Consider the following 20,815-nt stretch of genomic DNA (forward strand, 5'->3'; position numbering starts at 1 on the left):
TCTGATTCTCTATTGAGCACGCTTTAATACTTTAGCTATTATTAGTAGCAAAGAACTTGAATTGCAGCTCACAGCTGATAAGGACTTGCCAGGGTCATGACCTTATCAGTTCAAAGCTACAAATGCACAACATAAGTGCACTTTAAAGGCACACGTTGAAACTGAACAGTGTTCTCATTTTGGAGCCATGATATCCACAATATACTCTGTCAGCATGAAAAATGGATGTAGTCACTGAAATTTGCCTTAGGTTGGAGGAAAAGCCATGATGGCTAATTTTTATAGGATACATATTTGTGATAGTAATGTCATGAGGGCTTCCTTACAAGAACTGGAACTTTAAAACCATGGCATTTTAAGATGAGAGGTACTTTAGAGATCACTTAAGCCCAGCATTTTCATTTTACACAAGAAGACTCTGAAGTCCAGAAAAGATAAATGACTTCATGCATTAGTCCATCTAGTAAATAAAATCTTAAGTGGTTTTGGCATCTAACTACTGTATTAATTCTGGAATGGCAGTTACAATCTTCTCAAGCAGGGTGCAAAGTCTTCAGGGGCTGAAGGGGACAGATTGGTAAGGTAAATGACTGAAGATGACAAGGTAGGGCATAGCAAACACCTTCACAAACAAATGCACTCATACTAATTTCCTTGCAGCAAGCAGCCTTTTATGACTGTCTTTCATTTCCTTACTTTCAAAGGAGGCTCTAGAAAAGAATATTTTTCTATTATATGCAAAATAAAAATATGCATGAGATGAATGGCAACTGACATTCAGTCTCAATGTCAGGGTTATGTTTAGGGCTGGTGTAGACTGTGGAAAACTTGTACAAGGGTCAAACTATTCAGCTCTAGTCGATATCTTCCAGGGAGAATTGCAGAGCCATGAGGTAAGACTTTTCAGGTTTTTAGTAGCAACTGCAAACACAGATTATGATATGTTTTCATTGTTGCCTCAAAATTTTGCTGAAACCCAGTGGGAGTCAAAGACAGGACCTCTGCAGGCAACATTTGGCTAACTAAATTGTGACCTCTGTTTTAAAACAGCAAAATGTTCCTTTCTCGTGTAAATTAAAATCCAAGTAGGTTGAGAGTAACATCATGCTTGTATCCACAAGACCATGGGCTAGACATCAGGTGTGTATGGTGGGGTGTGACAACATATACTTCCTGCATGGGTCACCCCTTGGGAGTTCATTTATTTCTTCTTCCTTTCCATATTAATTTTATTTATTTATTTATTTTTTTAAATTTTTTTTTCCCAACGTTTTTTTATTTATTTTGGGGACAGAGAGAGACAGAGCATGAATGGGGGAGGGGCAGAGAGAGAGGGAGACACAGAATCGGAAACAGGCTCCAAGCTCCGAGCCATCAGCCCAGAGCCCGACGCGGGGCTCGAACTCACGGACCGCGAGATTGTGACCTGGCTGAAGTCGGACGCTTAACCGACTGCGCCACCCAGGCGCCCCGTCCATATTAATTTTATCAGTTAGGAAAATGACTTCATCAAGGTCATCACTATTAGTAAAACTAAGGCTACGTGGAGGATTTGATCCTAGACTTTGTCACTTCTCATTTAGGACATTTTTCATTATGCCATACTGTCTCTTATACCACTTAACATCCTGAAGGAGTGGTGCCATGTACATAAATATGGGTCTGTGAGAATGTTTGGGCTATTTATGTCCTGACACAGAGATCTCAAGCATCCTCAGTTTATAGAAAATGTGTCAATAATAGCTTCATTTAAAGATATGCCCCATGGTGGGGAAGAGGTAAAAGGCACTCCTACACACACCTGTATTTTCCAGTCACCTCTTGTCAAAATGTTGTGGGTTTCCATGAGAACCAGAACTAAAAGTATATGAATGGTATACATTCAAAATGTTAAAACTGTAGGGGCCCCTGGGTGGCTCAGTCGGTTAAACGTCTGACTCTTGACTCCAGCTTAGGTCATGATCTCATGGTCATGAGTTTGAATCCCACATGGAGCTCTGTGCTAACCGTGTGACTCTGGGATTCTATCTCTCCCTCTCTGTTCCTCCCTTGCTTTTGCTCTTTCTGTCTCTCTCTCAAAATAAATAAATACATTTTAAAAAGTGTTAAAACACTGTAGTAGTATTTGGCAGATTTCTTCAAAAGCTCAATTTACAATGCTTTTGCCTTCTAAAAGTTGTTTTATTTTGCTAAGTAATCTAATCAATAATATCTTCAAATAACTTTATCTAGAGAGAGATGTTACCAAATACTTGCCTTATTTTTAAATTTTTTAAAATCTTGCATTTAATACCAATAGCCACTGTATAATTATTTTGCTAAGTAATGATTTTGAGGTCACTAATAATGGTGAACATCTTTAGATGATTTTTTTTTTTTATGTTAGGATATATGTGTGATGATTCAATACTACTCTCTTCATGGTTTTCCTTTCCAAAAAACTGTGATGAAGTGTGGAGAACAATTTGTGGTCATGGAACAGGGAGAAAATAATTTGTTCATCAAATCAGTGATGCATCTGTGTCAAAAATGTAGTTCACTAAGTTAACAGTCACAGGGAGAAAATTAGTTTGTAAAATAATGGTCAGATTTTAACATAATTTATGTACTTTTTAGAGTACTCTGAATGATATACAAATACTCTATGTTTACAATTTGTCTCACAAATGAATAATGAATTAAAGGCAAAAGAGAACACTGATTTATAAGATATAATTGCTACGTGGCAGGACAATAATGAGAATTTGACTTAATCCATGACTAGGATCATCATTAAGGGAAAGGTGTTCCAAGAGTGCTTTTTCAGGTAAGCAGTGGAGAGCATAAATAAAATTCATTTTTACATGGGTTTCTCAAAATGGAGAATTTGAACAAACTGTATTTCTTTATATCAAAAATGTACTATTTCTATTCAATGAACCATAGTTTTTGAGGTATAACATACAAAGAACACACATGGTGTTCTTAAGCAAGGTCATATATGTAAGTTTCTTATGGTACAAAATATGAAGATAAATATATGTATAAAAATGGATCTTGTTAGCATTGATCCAATTAATAGCACTAATGGATCAGAAGAGATGCCTCAGAAGCTTTTAAAGCCCATTCAGCTGCTGTGCAGACATTTCTGCTGCTGATACTGCTATTTCTGATACGGTAACTTTTTACCAGTTTGGTTTTGTTTTTCACAGCCCATCAATCACCTACCATCCATGTATGCTTTAGGGAAAAACATATTAAGGTCATCCTCAGAATGAAAATGAGGCTCTTATGTTGTACATCTGATCATCAACTTTTAAATTTCTTTTCTTAAAAGGTGTAAGTACACACTCTAGAAGTTTTTGTTGTTGTTTGAAGTTTATTTATTTATTTTTTTGTGGGGGGTTTGCAGAGAGAGGCATGTGAGAAGGAGTACAGATACTGGAAGAATGAAATTCGCAGGAAAAAATGAAGAAAATTTCTGATGGAAACTGACAAATCAATGAAAGGGCACAGGGAGGAAGAATTTTACAGGCACAGGGAAAGGCGGTGGCTGGTATACAATATGAGGCCATTAGCTATGTGTTCTCATACAACTTTTTTTTTTTTTTTTTTTTTTTTTTTTTTTTTGGTACTAGAAAGAAGGCTTATTTCTCTGAGATGCTGAAATTCTAAATTTGCTTTGTTGGGGAAAAAGTAGATATATGAACACATATCAGTAGCTTCTTTGGTTTTCTTATTCATCACCATCTTGGGATGATATTATATTTATTTTCATCATTCTGTTCAATGCTGCAGGCTGTGGCTCAGAGGGGCTGCTACACTGCAAGTAAAGGCTTTTTTACAATATTTCAGAAAACTCTGTAATTGGCAGTCTCTATGAAAATAGTAAATGTGCCTACCCTAGGACCCTGTAGTCGCCATTTCCAGGTGTCTAACATTTGGAGGTAGCAACAAAGAGGTGAAAAGATGCGGGCTCAGTACTGCTCACTGCAGTATCATTTGCAAGAGTAAAACATGGAAAATAGCTCCCATTAATAAGAAATGAGCCACTACATTTTGTGTCATCTGTAGAACAGAATAACATCAATACCATTGGCTGCTAAGGAAATAAAATCTAACACACTAACTTGGGAAAAGGTTTATGTTTATACAGTTAAATTTTTATTTTATTTTTAATTTTTTAACGTTTATTTATTTTTGAGACAGAGAGAGACAGAGCATGAACGAGGGAGGGGCAGAAAGAGAGGGAGACACAGAATCGGAAGCAGACTCCAGGCTCTGAGCCATCAGCCCAGAGCCTGACGCGGGGCTCGAACTCACGGACCGCGAGATCGTGATCTGGCTGAAGTCGGACGCTTAACCGACTTAGCCACCCCGGCGCCCCTACAGTTAAATTTTAAACCAGACAATTTTATGTATTTGCACCTTTCTATCTGTCTATATACCTGCTATACAATTTTTATCAATTAAAGAACTGTATATACGTGTAAAAAAGTCTAGAAGGATACTTATGGTGGCTATTTCTAAAGGGCAAATTTGGAGTAGTTATAGGAAATCTTTTACTTATATTTTAAATATGTCCAAAAAAAAAAAAAAAAAAGAAAAGAAAAGAAAACTTAGAAGCATGGGGACATAGAGTAGGTTTTCTTTTCTAAAAGCACTTTTTTCACCTTTTCCAATTTATGAAAATTTTGAAACATAAAAAATATTTGCTATAATGTACACCTGTGTAGCTACAACCTATCTACAAAATTGTTAGCAAGCTTATTTTCTATTTTAATTTCCCCAATAAACATGTGCTGCTTTTGTAATTAAGAAAAAGAATTATTGAGAAGTAAGGGTAATAAGACGACTTGGGAAATTTTGGAGAAAAAAAGGGAACTTTTCCTCCCAACCTAGGCTGACTGGGCACAGTTCAGTTCAATTTTGTTTAACATGTAACTCATCTGTGAATCCATCTTGATGCATACCCAGCTTCTGCCATCCACAAAGATTTATGAGGTTTAATACAGCATTCTTTTAAAATCATCTTTGAGTATTTTCCCCTTCCTCTACAGACCTTAAAGACTTGTAAAACTTGGTTAGCAGTTAGTAACTTTAGCATATTCTTCTACAACATCTCCTCTCTCCTTTACTCATTTTATCCAATTTTCCATTTCAGGTGATAAGTCTAACCTTAGCTAAGTGATACCTTCTTGCCCACTGGTACTCTAATTTTGTAGGCTACGGGTGATACAAACATTGTATTTGAAATACATGTTTCATACTTGTTCTGCCTGAGCCAGTACACCAATAACTGATGACTTATACATTATTTTAATAGATTGGGTAGTTCAGGTTTTAAATACAACTTATTGTATACTGCCACCTGAACTTTAACACACAGTATTCTGGCTAATAAACACATTCATGGAAAATACCTATGAGCAGAGGTACCTGCTCTCAGTCAGGAAGATGTGAGTCTTCCTCACCCTGTTCAAATGCTTGGATATATAGTGTTTCACTAATACAGCAACTATATTGTCATCTGAAATTTGGAAAGTGAACTAAAACCATGTTTTTTCCCCACATCCCACAACCTTGCAAAGATGTTTATACTGAATACAACAGTTTTCTCTGCCTTTACTTTGTGCCTTAGTGAAGACACAGTGGACAGAATTCTGACATTTCTTTTCCTGACCCAGAGATAGGGATGTTTGTGGTACTGAGGTTCAAGGTATATTTCTTTGAAGTACTTACATGTTCAGAATTCTGTATTTATATGAAATTTAGAATGTATTTTCAATACCTTTGGAGTATTGGGTAGAATTGAGGGAAAATGTCTGCCTCCTTATATCCAGACTCTTCAACAAGAATAAATACTTAAAAGTAAATAGTTTTCTCATCCCCAAGAATTTTTTGAAAAGAAAGGAGAATTCATAGAATTAGTGAACTGATGTGCTTCCTTTACCTTCTGAAATACCTACTGAATTTCAAATGGAAATGTTTGTTTGGTATTTTATCTTCCTCAACAGATCCATCAGAAGTGGAAGTAAATTTGCTTTCATGAACAAGTTCAGTGCTAGGGCCTCATTATATAAATCACAGGTTTTTTATTTCATTGAAAGTCATTTGTTCGAAGTTAAAATCTGGACAGCTAATCCTCTACTTAGGAATACCATTAATAAGTATTGTTAAATTTTATGTTTGTGGATAAATGATTATATTTCCAAAGGTATGATGTATATAAAAGCACATTTCAGACAGTGAAATGGTTTAAAATCCAAAACTTAAGGAGCGTCATATCATTTGCTGTGTAACCCCTACTATAGGGTCATTTTATTGCATCATCCAGGAGAGCCTTTGGTTATTTGTGAACAAGAGGCAAGGAAAAAAGCACAGAAAGGTTTGGTTAACAACCCTGCCTTCTGCTCTAATCCCCTTGGCAAGTAATTAGACAATTTGTAGCCATTGCTTAGAATCTCTACTGATTGAAACAAATGGTCACATTTCTATGAATTCCACATTGACAGCTGGGTCTAGGTTTTTTTTTTTTTTTTTTTCCTTAACTGGTGAAATTTTCAGGACAGCAGGCCATATCAGAGAGCGTGGGAGGGAAATACACCGATTCAACAAGCCAAGCTCATGCAGATTGCTTACCTGAGCTAAAAGGCACAACACAGAGCTTCTTCCTGAGCAGAAGTGCTAGGACCTTAGGTCAACTTCTCCTGCTTTATTCTCTTCCTCTACTAAATCTCCTCTCCCTCTTTATTCATCTTGCCCACTTTATTCCATTACCCATTTGATGTAATAAGTCTAACCTCAGTTAAATGATACCTCTTATAAACTCAGGTCCCCACTGTGATTTTGTAAAGCTATTGGTGAGCTAACCAATGTCCCTTCAAATGTAACATTCATTCTCCTTTCCAAGGACTTATATGAAATTTAATAGATTCTTTCCATAAAGGGATCTAATATTCACATATATACTGGGGAGATTATATTCTTTACAGACTTTTTTTTGGATTTGACCATATTTGCAAAATTACCTGTAAAAGTGAGAAGTACTTCCAGATGGAGGTCTCTCGGTTGAAGGCATTTCTATTTCCTCGTTTGTAGTTGCCTGTACTCTGCTAATAATCCTGTCTACACAGTTCTCATTCATACTTCCTATTTTTTTTTTAACTTTTAATGCTTATTTTTGAGAGAGAGACAAAGTGCAAGCAGGGGAGGGGAAAAGAGAGAGGGAGGCACAGTATCTGAAGCAGGCTCCAGGCTCTGAGCTGTCAGCACAGAGCCCGGCGTGGGACTTGAACCCACGAACTGTAAGACCATGACCTGAGCTGAAGTCGTATGCTTGACTGACTGAGCCACCCAGGCGTCCTTCCTACTTCCTATTTATGCCTGGAATATTCTGTTAGTGCCAGAGTAGATGAAGGATAGCACTCCTATTGTTTTTCTTTTTTCTTTTTTCTTTTGGAGCTATCTTTGCCTTTTCACTCATCCTATACTATGCTTCTATCTCTGCCTGAAGACCAAGGTTGATTCCAATACAAATCATACTTTCCATAAAAGCCAGAGGAGATGGGGGCAGGGCTGAGCAGCAAGGTATTAAGTAACAATCATTTTCTCCATTTCCACAACATGCTGCTCTTGCAAAGGAATCATGTAGTGCATCATCTCTGTGGCTTTTAGGTCCTCTATACCCTGGTTTAGTCAAATTGAAAAGTACATGAATTCCTGGGCCCATTATCAAGAAGTTGCCAACAGCCTAAAGAAGTCAGTACACTACTATTTCAAAAAGTGAACCGAGAAGGTTTTTTTAAAAAAAATTTTTTTTTCAACGTTTATTTTATTTTTGGGACAGAGAGAGACAGAGCATGAACGGGGGAGGGGCAGAGAGAGAGGGAGACACAGAATCGGAAACAGGCTCCAGGCTCTGAGCCATCAGCCCAGAGCCTGACGCGGGGCTCGAACTCCCGGACCGCGAGATCGTGACCTGGCTGAAGTCGGACGCTTAACCGACTGCGCCACCCAGGCGCCCCCCGAGAAGGTTTACTACAAGAAAATCAATATCAAGATGCCTTAATGGGACACCTAGACAGAGACTCAACAGGGAGCATCTAAGGGATTACAATGACCCAAAGGACTCTATGAGTTTATTCAATCATCATTACATGTGCATAGTATACATTTATCAGCCTTTAGAAAATACACACAGGAGATTTTTGGCTATATGAACATTTTCTACTGCCTTTTATGCTGATGGAGGTAGATCTTTGCTTTGTAAAAACTGATTTTTAAAAAGTCTAACCTCATTTGAAATAGCATTTTACACACAACCCACATTTATGATGATGGTTTGTATAGCCACTTTGAAAATGCCAGACACTTCTTTCAACTTGTTACTAGTTACCATGATACATTCACAGGTAAAAAAGAAAACATGTCAAATATAATAGACTACATTTTCAATTCAGAGTAAGTCACTGCAGTGTGTAGTTTGATAAATTTGAGGTATATACTACTGTGAGTTAACATGTCCATGTGACACAACATTTGCCAACAACTTGGGGAATGATAACACAACCAAATTTTAATCACACTTCTTAGATCAACTCTTTATTTTCTTAATTGTCCTTGGGCATTATGACTGTGCCACTCAGTTTTAGATCTCTTTATCATTTATTATTTTCCATTCATTTGAGATAAATAAAATTTATTTTAAAGAAAGCAAAATAGAGCTAGTCTTGAATTAACAGTACTGTACAAAATGCCCCTCAGTAGTAAAGATAGGTTTCCTCTTAAGCATTTAATATTTAGAAACAAGTACTCTTATCCTCAGTTACTTTATGTATCTCCCCAGTAAGAAACTCAACTTGGCCAGTGACATTTAGTATAGGTAATATTTTAAAAGAAACTAATTTTTATCTCACTTTGTTTCTTTCCCTCTCACCATCCTCCTTTCTTCACTTTCTTCATATAGACACAAATCAATAGGAAAATACAGAATAAATTTGTTATTTCCCAATAGAATGAATGATGCGACATCCATCCATCGATCCATCCATTCACTTTTATAAGATGAGAAACTGAATTCTTGACAGATAGGTATCATTAAAAATAATAAACTCTTAATCCCCCACAATGGTAGATATTCTTATAAGACTATAATGTTTCCAAAATTTGAAGATGAATTACTTGTTTTCTCTTGTCTATTCCACCTCAGATTTGCAAAACAAACTTTATTTCCTTTCCAGACTTCTGTTTGGTGAATCTCAATAATATTATAATTAAAAAGCAGGATAAACAAAACTGTTCTAAATAAAGTGACGTTCATCTCTGAAAGCAGTTATCAGTCGGCCAAAATGCTTTCAGTAAATAATATCTTATGGACAAGATGAGCCTTGCTTCTTACCTGGTGTTTGAAAATTAAGGCGCCTCAGTTCTACTGGGTCTGTTGGATGGTGTGAAGGGACCTCCTTACTGTTGGGTATGCTGCTCTTTCTAGAGTCAGACTCTGCCCTCTTCCTGTAGGGAGAAAAAATTTTTAAAAATGTAAGAATACAATAAAAAAAGCAATTGAAACATTTAAAAAGCTCCCAACTTTCTGTTTTACAACCATCTGTCAGGTCAGTTTTGTGACCCTGTTCAGGTTGCTTTACCTCTCTTGGCCTAGACCATTTCCTCAAGTCTAAAATATTTGCTTAAGTGAATGATCTCAAAGTCCCCCTTCAGCTCTAGAATTGAATTCTTCACTGCCTCTGCCATTAGGCATTAAGGGGGTGTTGGAGAGATATGCTTGAATCCTGATGGCTACAAAGTGGGTCTGCACTGAATTTTCCCATATGACAGACAGATGCAGTAAGTGTGTTCTAAGATTCCAAGCTAGCACCTAGAAGGAGAATTAGCACTACATAAGACCAACATCCCCTTTCTCTTTCAAATTAAAAGAAAGAAAAATAGTGTTGGCTGCTTATGATGTTAAGCTGTGATTAATATTTCATTAATGAAAGTCAATCACAGAAAGATCAGAGAAAAAGTAATTTCACCTACTGGGTAGTCTCACTCTTCCAATGATCATTCATGGCATATGTGAACCATTAATAATGCCTTGTTATAAGTAATCCTTCACACAATGCATTTCATCTTTGTTTTAATTACTATCTACTAGTTTTATTAAATAACTTTGTTTAGGGTGTGATAATGTAATAGTAACAAATGTCTATGCAAGGAACATCAGGTTTTTCTTCATAAGATTTCTTATTCATTTTTTTCAAACCTTCCAAACGCAGAGTGCTGCCTAAGTATTTTCTTTAAGGTTAAATTAGATTAAAAACTCAAGAAATGGAGACCTTTTCAAGCAGTGCTTTATTCTGTATTTATTCAAATACTGACTCCAGCAATCTCCAGGCTACAGTCGTAATCCTTGTGTCCACCCCTGTTTAAAACAAAGACATTCTTTTTTGGGGAAAGGGGCACAGCGGTGCTCAGGAACACTCCCTTGTCTTTCTGATATGACTGTCTCACAGCTCATTAGTGTTGCTGTGGCAATGGGATCCCATTGAGTGCCACCCAGGTCGTTCCATGGTAAGCCAGAGGGCTCCTGTTAAATAGCCTTTCTTTCCATCTCTGCTCATCTGTATAAAATAAAACTAACCAGGGGATGAAGGGAAGATTGATGCAAAAGGAAAGCACACTTGATTTGCTCAAGTGCAATGCCTTCGGCAAAACTGTGTTAATGGAATGAATTTTCTTGGGTGAGTCCTGTTAGACACCTTGCTCTCTCAGAACCTTGGATTAACCTGTCTCAGGATTTCCTGTTTCTACCTGAAGGTGTCAGGTATAGCCTAAGGACAGAATGCATTGCCAAGCTATGCCACGAATCAGAGGTGAGCACTGAATGTCAGGTGTGCCAAAAGTACTGGCAGTTCCAGTTGTATGGAGTGGAAAATGAGAAGCAAAGTAAAAGCAGAGCTGAGGGCTGACAAGAAAGATGTGAGAAGAAAGAGAAAGAGTGGCTCAAAAGACCATGTGAAAGAAGGACATGGTGACCAGTTTCAGAATGGAAAATGCCACTATGATTAGGCTGTGGCTATATGACTCATAGAGATTCATTTTACCACCAAAGGTATAGAAGCTAAATGGGCTCATGAAATGCCATGGACTGCTAGTCAGTCAGTCCCATGTGTAACAATCATACACTTGGCCTTCTCAATTCAAGGGACCCAGTGGCCCTCCTTAAACTTTTTTTGTTCCAAATGAGCTGGCACAGATGCATCTCTTTACTGATGTGCCAGACATAATGATTAAAACCTGAATTTTTATCCTTTATCAAAGTGGCCCCACTGTCTTTCTTGCGGGATTATGGGGCCAGATGTAGAAATACCTGGGCAAGGAAACTAGGTCACTCTTGTACGTACTGTGGAACATGCTCCTTATCTTTTCAGTGAGGCCAAGCTGAGTGACACTGAGACAAAGGGACAGAAGAAAATACTCTCTAAAGAAATTTAGTCTGTTTCTCTGGTGCCAGGAAAGGTGAATGTCACATCTTGTTGCCCAGATGAATCTCAGAAAACCCAAAGCTTGGGACTAAAACTGCCATGTATAGTTGTGACAAAGTTGGGGGGGGGTCATTTAATAACTAACTTTTCCCTGACTTTATCTGTTCAAATAAATTACTTCCATGATCTCAGACTCAAAAATCCTATAGCCGTCTCAGAAAATCAGCTATTTAAATTTCTTTTTTGCTTAGTTTAGTTCTGGTGATCACAACGTGGGTACTGGCTGCCCACACTTTCATCACATTATTTTTAAACACAAATGTGTTAAAATGGTTGTTTTCTAACAGAAAGGATTTCTAAGAAATGTTTGCAAGATGAAGAGTTTGGTCATCATTGGTAATAATGATAAACAGCTTTAAAAATAGAATTTACTGCCATAAAGGATTAACTAGTATATGAGGGTCTAAATCAGGCCCAACAGGAACGTCTGTGGTCATATTTTTCCTGATAGGTTTTCAGAAGTCTCATTATTCACATTTTAATTTTCAACTAGAAAAAAGTGAAGAATAGTGACTACAAGCATATTTGAATTTTGCCTTGCTATTTTATTTTTTCTGTTAAGATTATAAAGTCCTGTTATAAGCTTATTTTCTGCAGAGAGAAATATGTACTACATGCAGGAGGTATATGGGTGAAAAGGAAATGCAAGATCACATGACATTTCAGATATGGTGGAAACAGCATCATGAAAATCTGTGGTGGTTTGGGATGGGAACCACATATAACAAAGATGCTACATTGTGGTCTAAGGGGTTTTTTATCTTCACTTAATCTCACTTTGGTCTAAGGATGAGATATGAATCTACTTACTTAGAACAAAGATATTCGGATATATGGGCAAAGGCTTTTGGAAGAAAGATGCATCTATCTGAAATCCCTACTTTGGCTGAAAAACAAAACGTATTTTGCATGTGTTTTTGGGTGGATTAATGAAAACCAGTGATATTAAAAATAATTTAAAAAAAAAGATACCCTACAGAAGTATTAAGTTACCTGTGAGTAGAAGTGTAATGTAGCTTACTGACCAGTGTTAAGTGATATTGGGAAAATAATACAGCCATGGTTCTCAAACTTTAGCATGCATCTGAATCCCCTGGAAGGGATTACTAAACTATAGACTGTTGCACTCACACCTAGAGTTTCCGATTCACTAGGTCTGGGGTAGGTAGTCTAAGAATTTGTATTTCTCTCAAGTTTCCAGGTGAAGCTAATGCTTCTGCTGCTGGTCCAGGTAACACTCATTGGGAACTACTGGAATATAGAACTGGGAGGACTAGACAACTGAGATGAGCACTGAGATCCTTTTCTTAGTTTAAGTTTTATCAGAAGTTTCTACCTGTCAATATAGATATGAAGATAGATATACATATAGATATGTTAGAAAAGTAGGTTTGATTGGACCAGTCCTTCAATAATCACACAGATAGCTAGTGCTATTATTATTATTATTCCTACTACTACTACTATTGCTGCTGCTGCTGTTATTATTTGAGTCTGGAAAGCATGGAAATAATTTGGAATGATGTCAGAATTTTCACAAATGCATGGCCGTCAATATTTACAGGATATTAGTGCTCTTGTATTGGGAGGTGACCTCAGATCAAACTTAAAAGCCAATCTTAAGTAAAAACAAACAAAACAAAACAAATGTCTTAATGGAACACCTCACATTTCTTTTCTGTAGACACATTAACACATACAAATGCTCATACAAAATGCAGACTGGTTTCATTACCTTCTAAATTTGGCTTTACATAAAGATAATTTGTTATTTATATTTATATAGACAAACTAATTTATTTCCCTCAGAATCATTTCAGTACCAATATTTTAATATTTTATATATCTAGGCTTTGTCCATCTTCCACCTGCCAGGTGACACCTTTTATTTCCAACCTCCACCCTCACCCCCTCAATACTTCCAATGGCTACCAGTGTCTTACTGAGCATTAAATGGGGTTTGTTCTCTATTCCTCACCTGTCAGGTTTACTGCTCCATTTTAATGCAGCAAAAAAAGAAAAAGAAAGGCTCAATGTTAGTTGGCCAATGGTAACAAGAGTAACTATGACAACGAAGATTTAAGAAAAACTGCTCATAAGCAGGGCACATTAACTGACACACATTAGGAAATGACAGTGTATCAAAACATTTAAAGGACTCTAATTATGAGTTGAATGGAGGATATGAGGGTACGTAACTAAATAAAGCATTTTGTGCACATGTTAATGTCACATTCGCTTATATCCACCAAGGTACAAAATATTGCCACAATTAATTATATCCCAGAAAGTGATGATAGAGATATAATCTGACTTTTATAAAACATGCCATGAGGAAACTACTAATGTACTTAATGGAAATACAACATAATTCCATGTAAGAAATGTGTTCATCTAAAACAAAGTCTTAAGAGGTGTGTTATTTAACGATATAAGGTATCTGGAAATCCACTGAACTGCACAAAAATGTGCACAATGGTAGAATACACTATGAGGTAATAAAGTGGCAAAAATGATTTCTTCAAACTCCTTTTGACGAGTAAGGTTATTATAAATCTTTTCTCCAATAAAAGATCAAATACATTTTCAGTTTTGGGAAAAGTAATACTCATCATTATAAATCTACAGAGCATGACCCATATATATCACTGGGCTAATCTTGAAAGTATTTTATTACCAGCCATTGACATGACAGATATTTTCCCAAAGAGGTGCTCCTGTCTGTGAACACATCTAAATCATGCTCATGTGATAATATGTAGATTGTTTAGATAACTATGTTCTTTATGCAGAGAGCATAACTATTACCTGAAAAGAATTAATCTGAGCGATCTCAACAGTGAGGCAAATTTCAGAGTTTTTAATGAGTTCTCAAATGCAAAATAGAGAACTGAGTCTACCTGAATGTCAATGAAATATATACCCAAGTTGCTAAAGTATCTAGCTTAGAGATAATCCAGTCTATCTCCTTTCAAAAATACAAAACCCACATTTAAATTTTACAAACACACACATACAAGGTGAATAATGAAAATGATATCAAAAATACTGTTTTTTTTTAATTCTTAATTTTAAAATGATTTACCTAGTGTTGTGGGTCTTAAAAATCCTATGTATATATGTTTCTAACTTCCTTGTTTTTAATCAAGGAGATCTTTAGTGAATCATCATAGGATAATCTGTTTCTTTGGATGGAAGAGAACTACTTAGTGAATTATCAGTTTTGTATATTAAAATGTTAAATAGTCTGATGAACAAATGCATAGCTAGTGTGTGATTCACTCTCTCTTCCACAGAAATGTCAGACTCACCACACACCCAGGTACATATTTGGTGCAAGTATCTAAGTTTGAAGGCTTTGGAAGCTTATAAATTTAAATTATAGGCTGAGGATTTTATTAAAGCTCTTGCCAGTCAAGATGAAGGTGATATTGCATGATGGAGTAAATAAGGGGAGGGGATTGAGTTTGGAATTTGTTTAATGCCATTGATTTGTATAAATTGGATTACTCAATATTCCTCTGTGCCCTGCACTTTACTAGGCATAAGGGCTAAGTGTGAGGAAATGACAGCATCCTTGACCTCTAGTTTAGAGGTGGCAAGGAAGACAAGAAAATTGGAAAATCTAGTAATGTGGTAGGTTCTGTAACATTAGATAAGTGGAAAGTGCTTTAACAGTATAGACAATAAAACCCTAGGGCAGCCTGAACTGGTAGAGAGAATAGAGCAAGAAGGAGGCACCCAGAAAAGCTTTTTGTTTAGGTGGGCATCTTAGTTTACTACTAAAGGATGTTTTAGAGTCAGTCAGGCCAAGAGGAGAGGCTGGGGAGACAGAGGAAAGGTGTTTCAGGTATATGGAAGGATCTACTCAAAGGCCAGAAGGCAGAAACAATTGGACAATCAATTGTCCAGTGTGGTTGGGCATGGCAGCATATATCTCCATAGCATCTCAAAATATCCTGATCTGTATTTCTTTCTTTGATTACATCTTGGAAATATGTAAAGTTGATACAAAAAGAGAAGACTAACAAAGCACAGACCACAGAGAGCAATCTTGGATCTACAGGAAAAGCTTGAAAAGCTAAGGCCTGTGTTTTAGTCTCATCTATTCCATGGCCTTCATACATGAACATCTTCAGGTGGGAATGGAAAAGATTTCCTTGGTCTATAGTATCTATTTAGGTTACACTATTTCTATTTAAGGATATTAGTTTTGTCTAGATAGTGCCTGAGATCTTTACAAACTCCTAATCCATATTTTCTTTTTTTCCATGGTACATAGTAAATACTCCTCATTCATCTTGAAATGCTTTTCCATAGAGTCAGGTTAACATTTTATTTTAAGTATCTTCTATATAAGTAATTCCCGGACTGTTCTAACACTAATAACTAAAAAGCCTTACACATGTAACAAGTGTACAGGGTAGAGGGAGATCTAAGAGTGTTCATTTGCTTTTTCTTTTCTTTTCTTTTTTTGTGGGGTGGATGAATGAAGGGCAACCTGGAGTCATATTAAAAAAAAAAAAAACATACACATACTGGAGGCAGAAATAATATAGCAATAGAATTATTAGGTGGTGTTTTAGGTTCTCAGATTATAGAGCATTATTAAAAGGTCCAATTATCTAGTCTACCCACTTACTTTATAAATGAGGAAACTGAGGCCCAGAGTGTTAGCATGACTTTCTATCACAATTAGCTACCTACTCACAGAGCTGGAACTTAAGTTTCCTGATTCCTGATTTTCTTATTAGTGTTTTTTTAAACCTTGATACCATTTTATCTCTGTAATTTACATTTTGAAATATTGCATATATCACATATAGACAACAAAATAAAAAAAAATAGGGCAAAATAATCCATAACACTAAAGACCTACCAAATATATTTTAATTTTCTGATGGTTCAGTGGGTATTGTAGGGTCCTTACAAAGCCTCAGTTGATGTTGTTTTGTCATTGATTATCAATGTATTATAGGTTTACAAATTACTAGATTAAAAATAAAGTAAAATAAATACAATGTGAGATAAAATAGTGTAATGGTTCCACATTAATATAATTAATAGGAATAAGTCTCAGTCTTCTCACACAGATCTATAAAATATTCTTCTTTATATGAACAAACCATCCATAGCTATAGACCTACTCTTAAGGCAAGTAGTTTTGTAAGCAAGTGTATGTGATTAGGTGGGATTATCAAGATAATCTGAGTTGATAATATTTAATAATAATAATGATAATAATAATTGTATATTCAATTGTGAGTCATTACCAACAACCTATGTGTAAAATGAAAGGCAGCCAAAAAGAGGGATGAAGTATTTATTATATAATTAGCTTTGTTCAGAATCCAAGCTATAAAAGACACTATTCATTGCCTGCAGAAGATTTCCTCTTGAACTGCCTCATGATAATCAAGAAGGACATTGTTGGGTCTACTTGAATTTCAAGTCAGGAATGTTCTTTACTGCTGAAGCAAGCATTTCTATTTCAGAAACGCTTCATGGGCCTTCAGATGGTTAGCTAAATATACTTGGCATTCGAGGATGTGTGCATTTCCCAACAATTGCATTAGACGATGCTTACATATGCACACACTAAAATGCAACTCTATTTTAACAGAGTCATAAAATCTTTAAATGTGATGCCTTTTTTTGAAGGATTATAAAAAAAATATATAACTGAGTTGAATTTTTCTTTAAGCACATGCACATGCGCAAACAGTTAATTACAGATCTTTAAAAAATTATCAAGGTTATAATCCTATTTCTTCATATTTACATAACTCACAAATGCCCTGCACATTTCTGTTAAGTGACATGATAATGATAGCCAGATATAGCAGAATAAAACACAACTTAAAAAAAATAAGGCAAGCATTTTGTCCATTTTGAATAATCACAAAATGTCATGTGCCATGATCTAGAAATGCAACCATAAACAAGCACTTTCTGATCTGACTCTTACAGTAAGATTTAGCCACTTAAATAAATATCACAGAAAGCAATGATAATTCTACTTTTAATCTTTTATTATTGTATTATCTTCTAGTAATAAGTGTAGCACATGAGCAGCAAAGGATACCAGTTCCTGTTTGGACTCACTCAGGATGTTATTGTTCAGGGCATGTGGGTACCTTGTGCTCTCTGTGCTTACTTCTTACACAAGAGAGGCAATTAAATACACACTGATACAATATGGATTGGAATGGAGAGACTGAAACCATTATCTATGAGGAGAGATTGGCCTTCAGTTACCTGTCTTTTAAGCTATTTTATAGCATGGATAACGGAGTGATGGCAGTGATCAGGAAACAAAATAATGATGGGTATTTCTTTCTTTCTTTCTAACTCTAAAATAGAATAGGCAATTTAATAGGTTATGGTTATGAATTTCTTTAGTTTTCTTTAGTTTAGTTTTTTTCTTTTCAATGCTCTCTTCACACTGAAGTAGAATACAGTCTCATAAGAGAAAGTTGCAAAGGACAAGTGTCTTGAAGGATATTTTTTTGAGTTGAGAAGAGGTTATAAAAAAAAAAAAGATTATTCCAGGAACATAAGAACATACTTAACAGAAGAATAAAGGTAGAAATAATTAATGTAAACCCAGTGAAGGAAGCCAGATAAATAGGATAAAGATATAATGGAAGTAAGATTATCAGATTAAGTATGTCAGCAAGAATCAAAATGAAGACATTCTCATTTGATTTTGCAAGTCAAGGTTATGAGAGGGGAGAAAGAGAGGGAGAGAGACAGAGGGACTACTTTATAGTACAGGGAAGTGGTCATCTTCACAGGAGAGTTCTTAAAGGTGATACACCACAAAGAAAAATGGGAACATAGATTAAAGTTTCATAAAAATAAAATTTGGATTGGAAAAAAATAAAAAGTGACACAAAGGAAGATAATTTAGAATTTAGTCAGTCTACATGTTTATGAGTTTGCATTATATATGTTAATACTTACAATTTTATATATTTTGGTATTATATATTTATTAATTTTTTAACATTTATTTATTTTTGATAGAGCACAAGAGGGGGAGGGGCAGAGAGAGGAGGAGACACAGAATCTGAAGCAGGCTCCAGGCTCTGTCTCCTGGCTCCTGGCTCCTGGCTCCCGGCTGTCAGTGCAGAGCCCAATGTTGAGCTGGAACTCACAAACCGCGAGATCATGACCTGAGCCAAGTTGGATGCTTAACCCAAGTTGGAGCCACCCAGGCACCAGGTATTACATATTTTTTTAAGTCTGGAAGGATTTAGGGAAATAATTACTAATGTCCTCTTTGCAACTGACTAGGCAATGACTAGGGGAAAAAAAATCTTGGTTAACATAATAGAGGCAGAAATAGAATTGAAAAAGAGTGGAAGATCAGAAACTATGGAGTAGATGTGGATTCTTTGCATCCTAATTGTAGTGAAAAGACACTAAATCAGATCAGTACTTGGGAGTAGAAGGACTGAGGTTTTACTTTTAATTTTTTAAAGGAAAATGGTACCTCACATTCCTTATTGGATACAATTGAGAATTAACTATTGGAACAAAGGTTATAGAAAACAGAAAAAAAAATTCATTCTCTTCCTTATTTTTCTTTGTTTTATCTTTAACTTTTAGCAACTTTCAGGGTTTTGAGAAATAGCTACAGGAAAAAATTTTAGCTCAGGTGCCCATTAGACTTATGAAATGGACATAAATGTGCAAATTTGTAATATTATTTGTAAAACCATGTTGAAATTGAACAATTAATCCACAGGAATCTACCCCCCAAAACAAAAGCACACTGTATACACTGTATGTTAGCCAACTTGACAATACATATATTAAAATAAAAAATAAAAAGTAAATTAGAAAAAATAAAATTCATTTGAATCCCAAAGAGCAAAAAAAAAAAAAAAAAAAAAAAAAAAAAAAAAAAGAGCAATTAATCATCTAAAGCAATTAAATACAAGCTTGGAATTATCTGCCTATGAATGTACTCATGTTTCAAAAGCCATACAAAGTGCTCCTAACGCATAAAGTAGCTGAGAAGACTGAGGCTAGGATCCATGAATATGGGCAACAAAATCTATATCACACACTGAATGAGATTTTAAAAAGTGCAATCTTTACATTTTGTTCTAATCTAATGAAAGCATTTTGCAGTGATTACGGGTGCTACACTGAAGTATTTGATTAACAGCAACCAGCCACATAATGTCCATAGAAGAATTACCAAGATTGTAATATAAATATTGGGCAAACCTACCTTTTATAAAGAAGGATAGCTATGACAATGCAGATGATAAAGACCACTGCAAGGACTGGACCTACAACCCAGATCAAGCCTTCTTCTTCATCTGTGATTGGCTGTGGATCCAAATCCATTGACACAACGGGGTCAGAGTAGGGACTGGTTGCATACATCTTCTGAGGAAAAACAGAGTCTATGTTACTTATAAACTAATGGCTTTCTAGTGTATATCTTTAGCATTAGAAGAAGCAAGAATTTAGAACTTAGGATTTGATGTTAAGTGTGTGAAATAACATCAGTAAAAGAAGGAGGGAGGGAAAGGGATGAGAGAAAGGTGGGAGATGAGGAAAGAGGAAAAAGTAAAGAGGTCTTGCAACCTAAATTTCCTTGCAGAGTGAAGTATTTTATAATAAAATCATTTTTGATGGTATAAATTAGTCTGCAGACACATCTTCATTGGGATCTATAGATGGCATATTAAATGATCTTACCAATCATCATAAAATGTTCAGTGAGTATTTACATTGTGCCAAGGTGTTATGTGCTGTGTGAAAATCAACAGAAATATTATAGCTCCAGCACCAAAGCATCATCACCCAGTCAAGGAGACCAAATTTAAAAAGTAAACATTTACAGGGAAAATGTCAGTATTTCAGGAAGGAGAAATGGAGACCTGTAGGTCAAAGGTACAAAACCTCAGTTATAAGAAGTTCTGAGGACCTAATGTACTGTATGGTGACCATAGTTAATAATACAGTATTATGTACTTGGAAGTTGCTGAGAGTAGATCTTAAGTATTCCTCACCACACACACACACACACACACACACACACACACACACAGAGTTATGTGAGATGATAGATACGCTGATTATCTTGTTCTTGGCAATCATCCCACAATGTATATGTGTATCAAAACATCATGTTTTACACTTTAAACACATAAAATTATATATTTCAATTTTCCCTCAGTGAAGCTGGGAAAAAATAATACTTGCTGAAGGAATTGATTTTGTTTTTATAACATCCTATTTCGTTCTGTCCCATTTCAAGGCTCTCTT

The 20,815-nt window shown here is 35.8% G+C and overlaps 1 protein-coding gene across 1 annotated transcript in view; it reads right to left on the bottom strand.

Annotated features, from left to right (window-relative positions):
- Window positions 1-20,815, bottom strand: part of PTPRD (protein tyrosine phosphatase receptor type D) — a 183,965-nt gene that overhangs the window by 116,877 nt on the left and 46,273 nt on the right. The window contains exons 12-14 of the mRNA XM_040460870.1: window positions 19,770-19,930; window positions 13,504-13,518; window positions 9,380-9,492 (exon numbers count right to left, since the gene is read on the bottom strand). Of these exons, the coding sequence (XP_040316804.1) occupies window positions 9,380-9,492; window positions 13,504-13,518; window positions 19,770-19,930 (289 nt within the window). The remainder of the gene's footprint in view (window positions 1-9,379; window positions 9,493-13,503; window positions 13,519-19,769; window positions 19,931-20,815) is intronic.

The sequence above is a fragment of the Herpailurus yagouaroundi genome, unplaced genomic scaffold, assembly GCF_014898765.1.
Source record: "Herpailurus yagouaroundi ecotype Mexico unplaced genomic scaffold, PumYag 252, whole genome shotgun sequence".
In the NCBI taxonomy this organism is placed as follows: domain Eukaryota; kingdom Metazoa; phylum Chordata; class Mammalia; order Carnivora; family Felidae; genus Herpailurus; species Herpailurus yagouaroundi.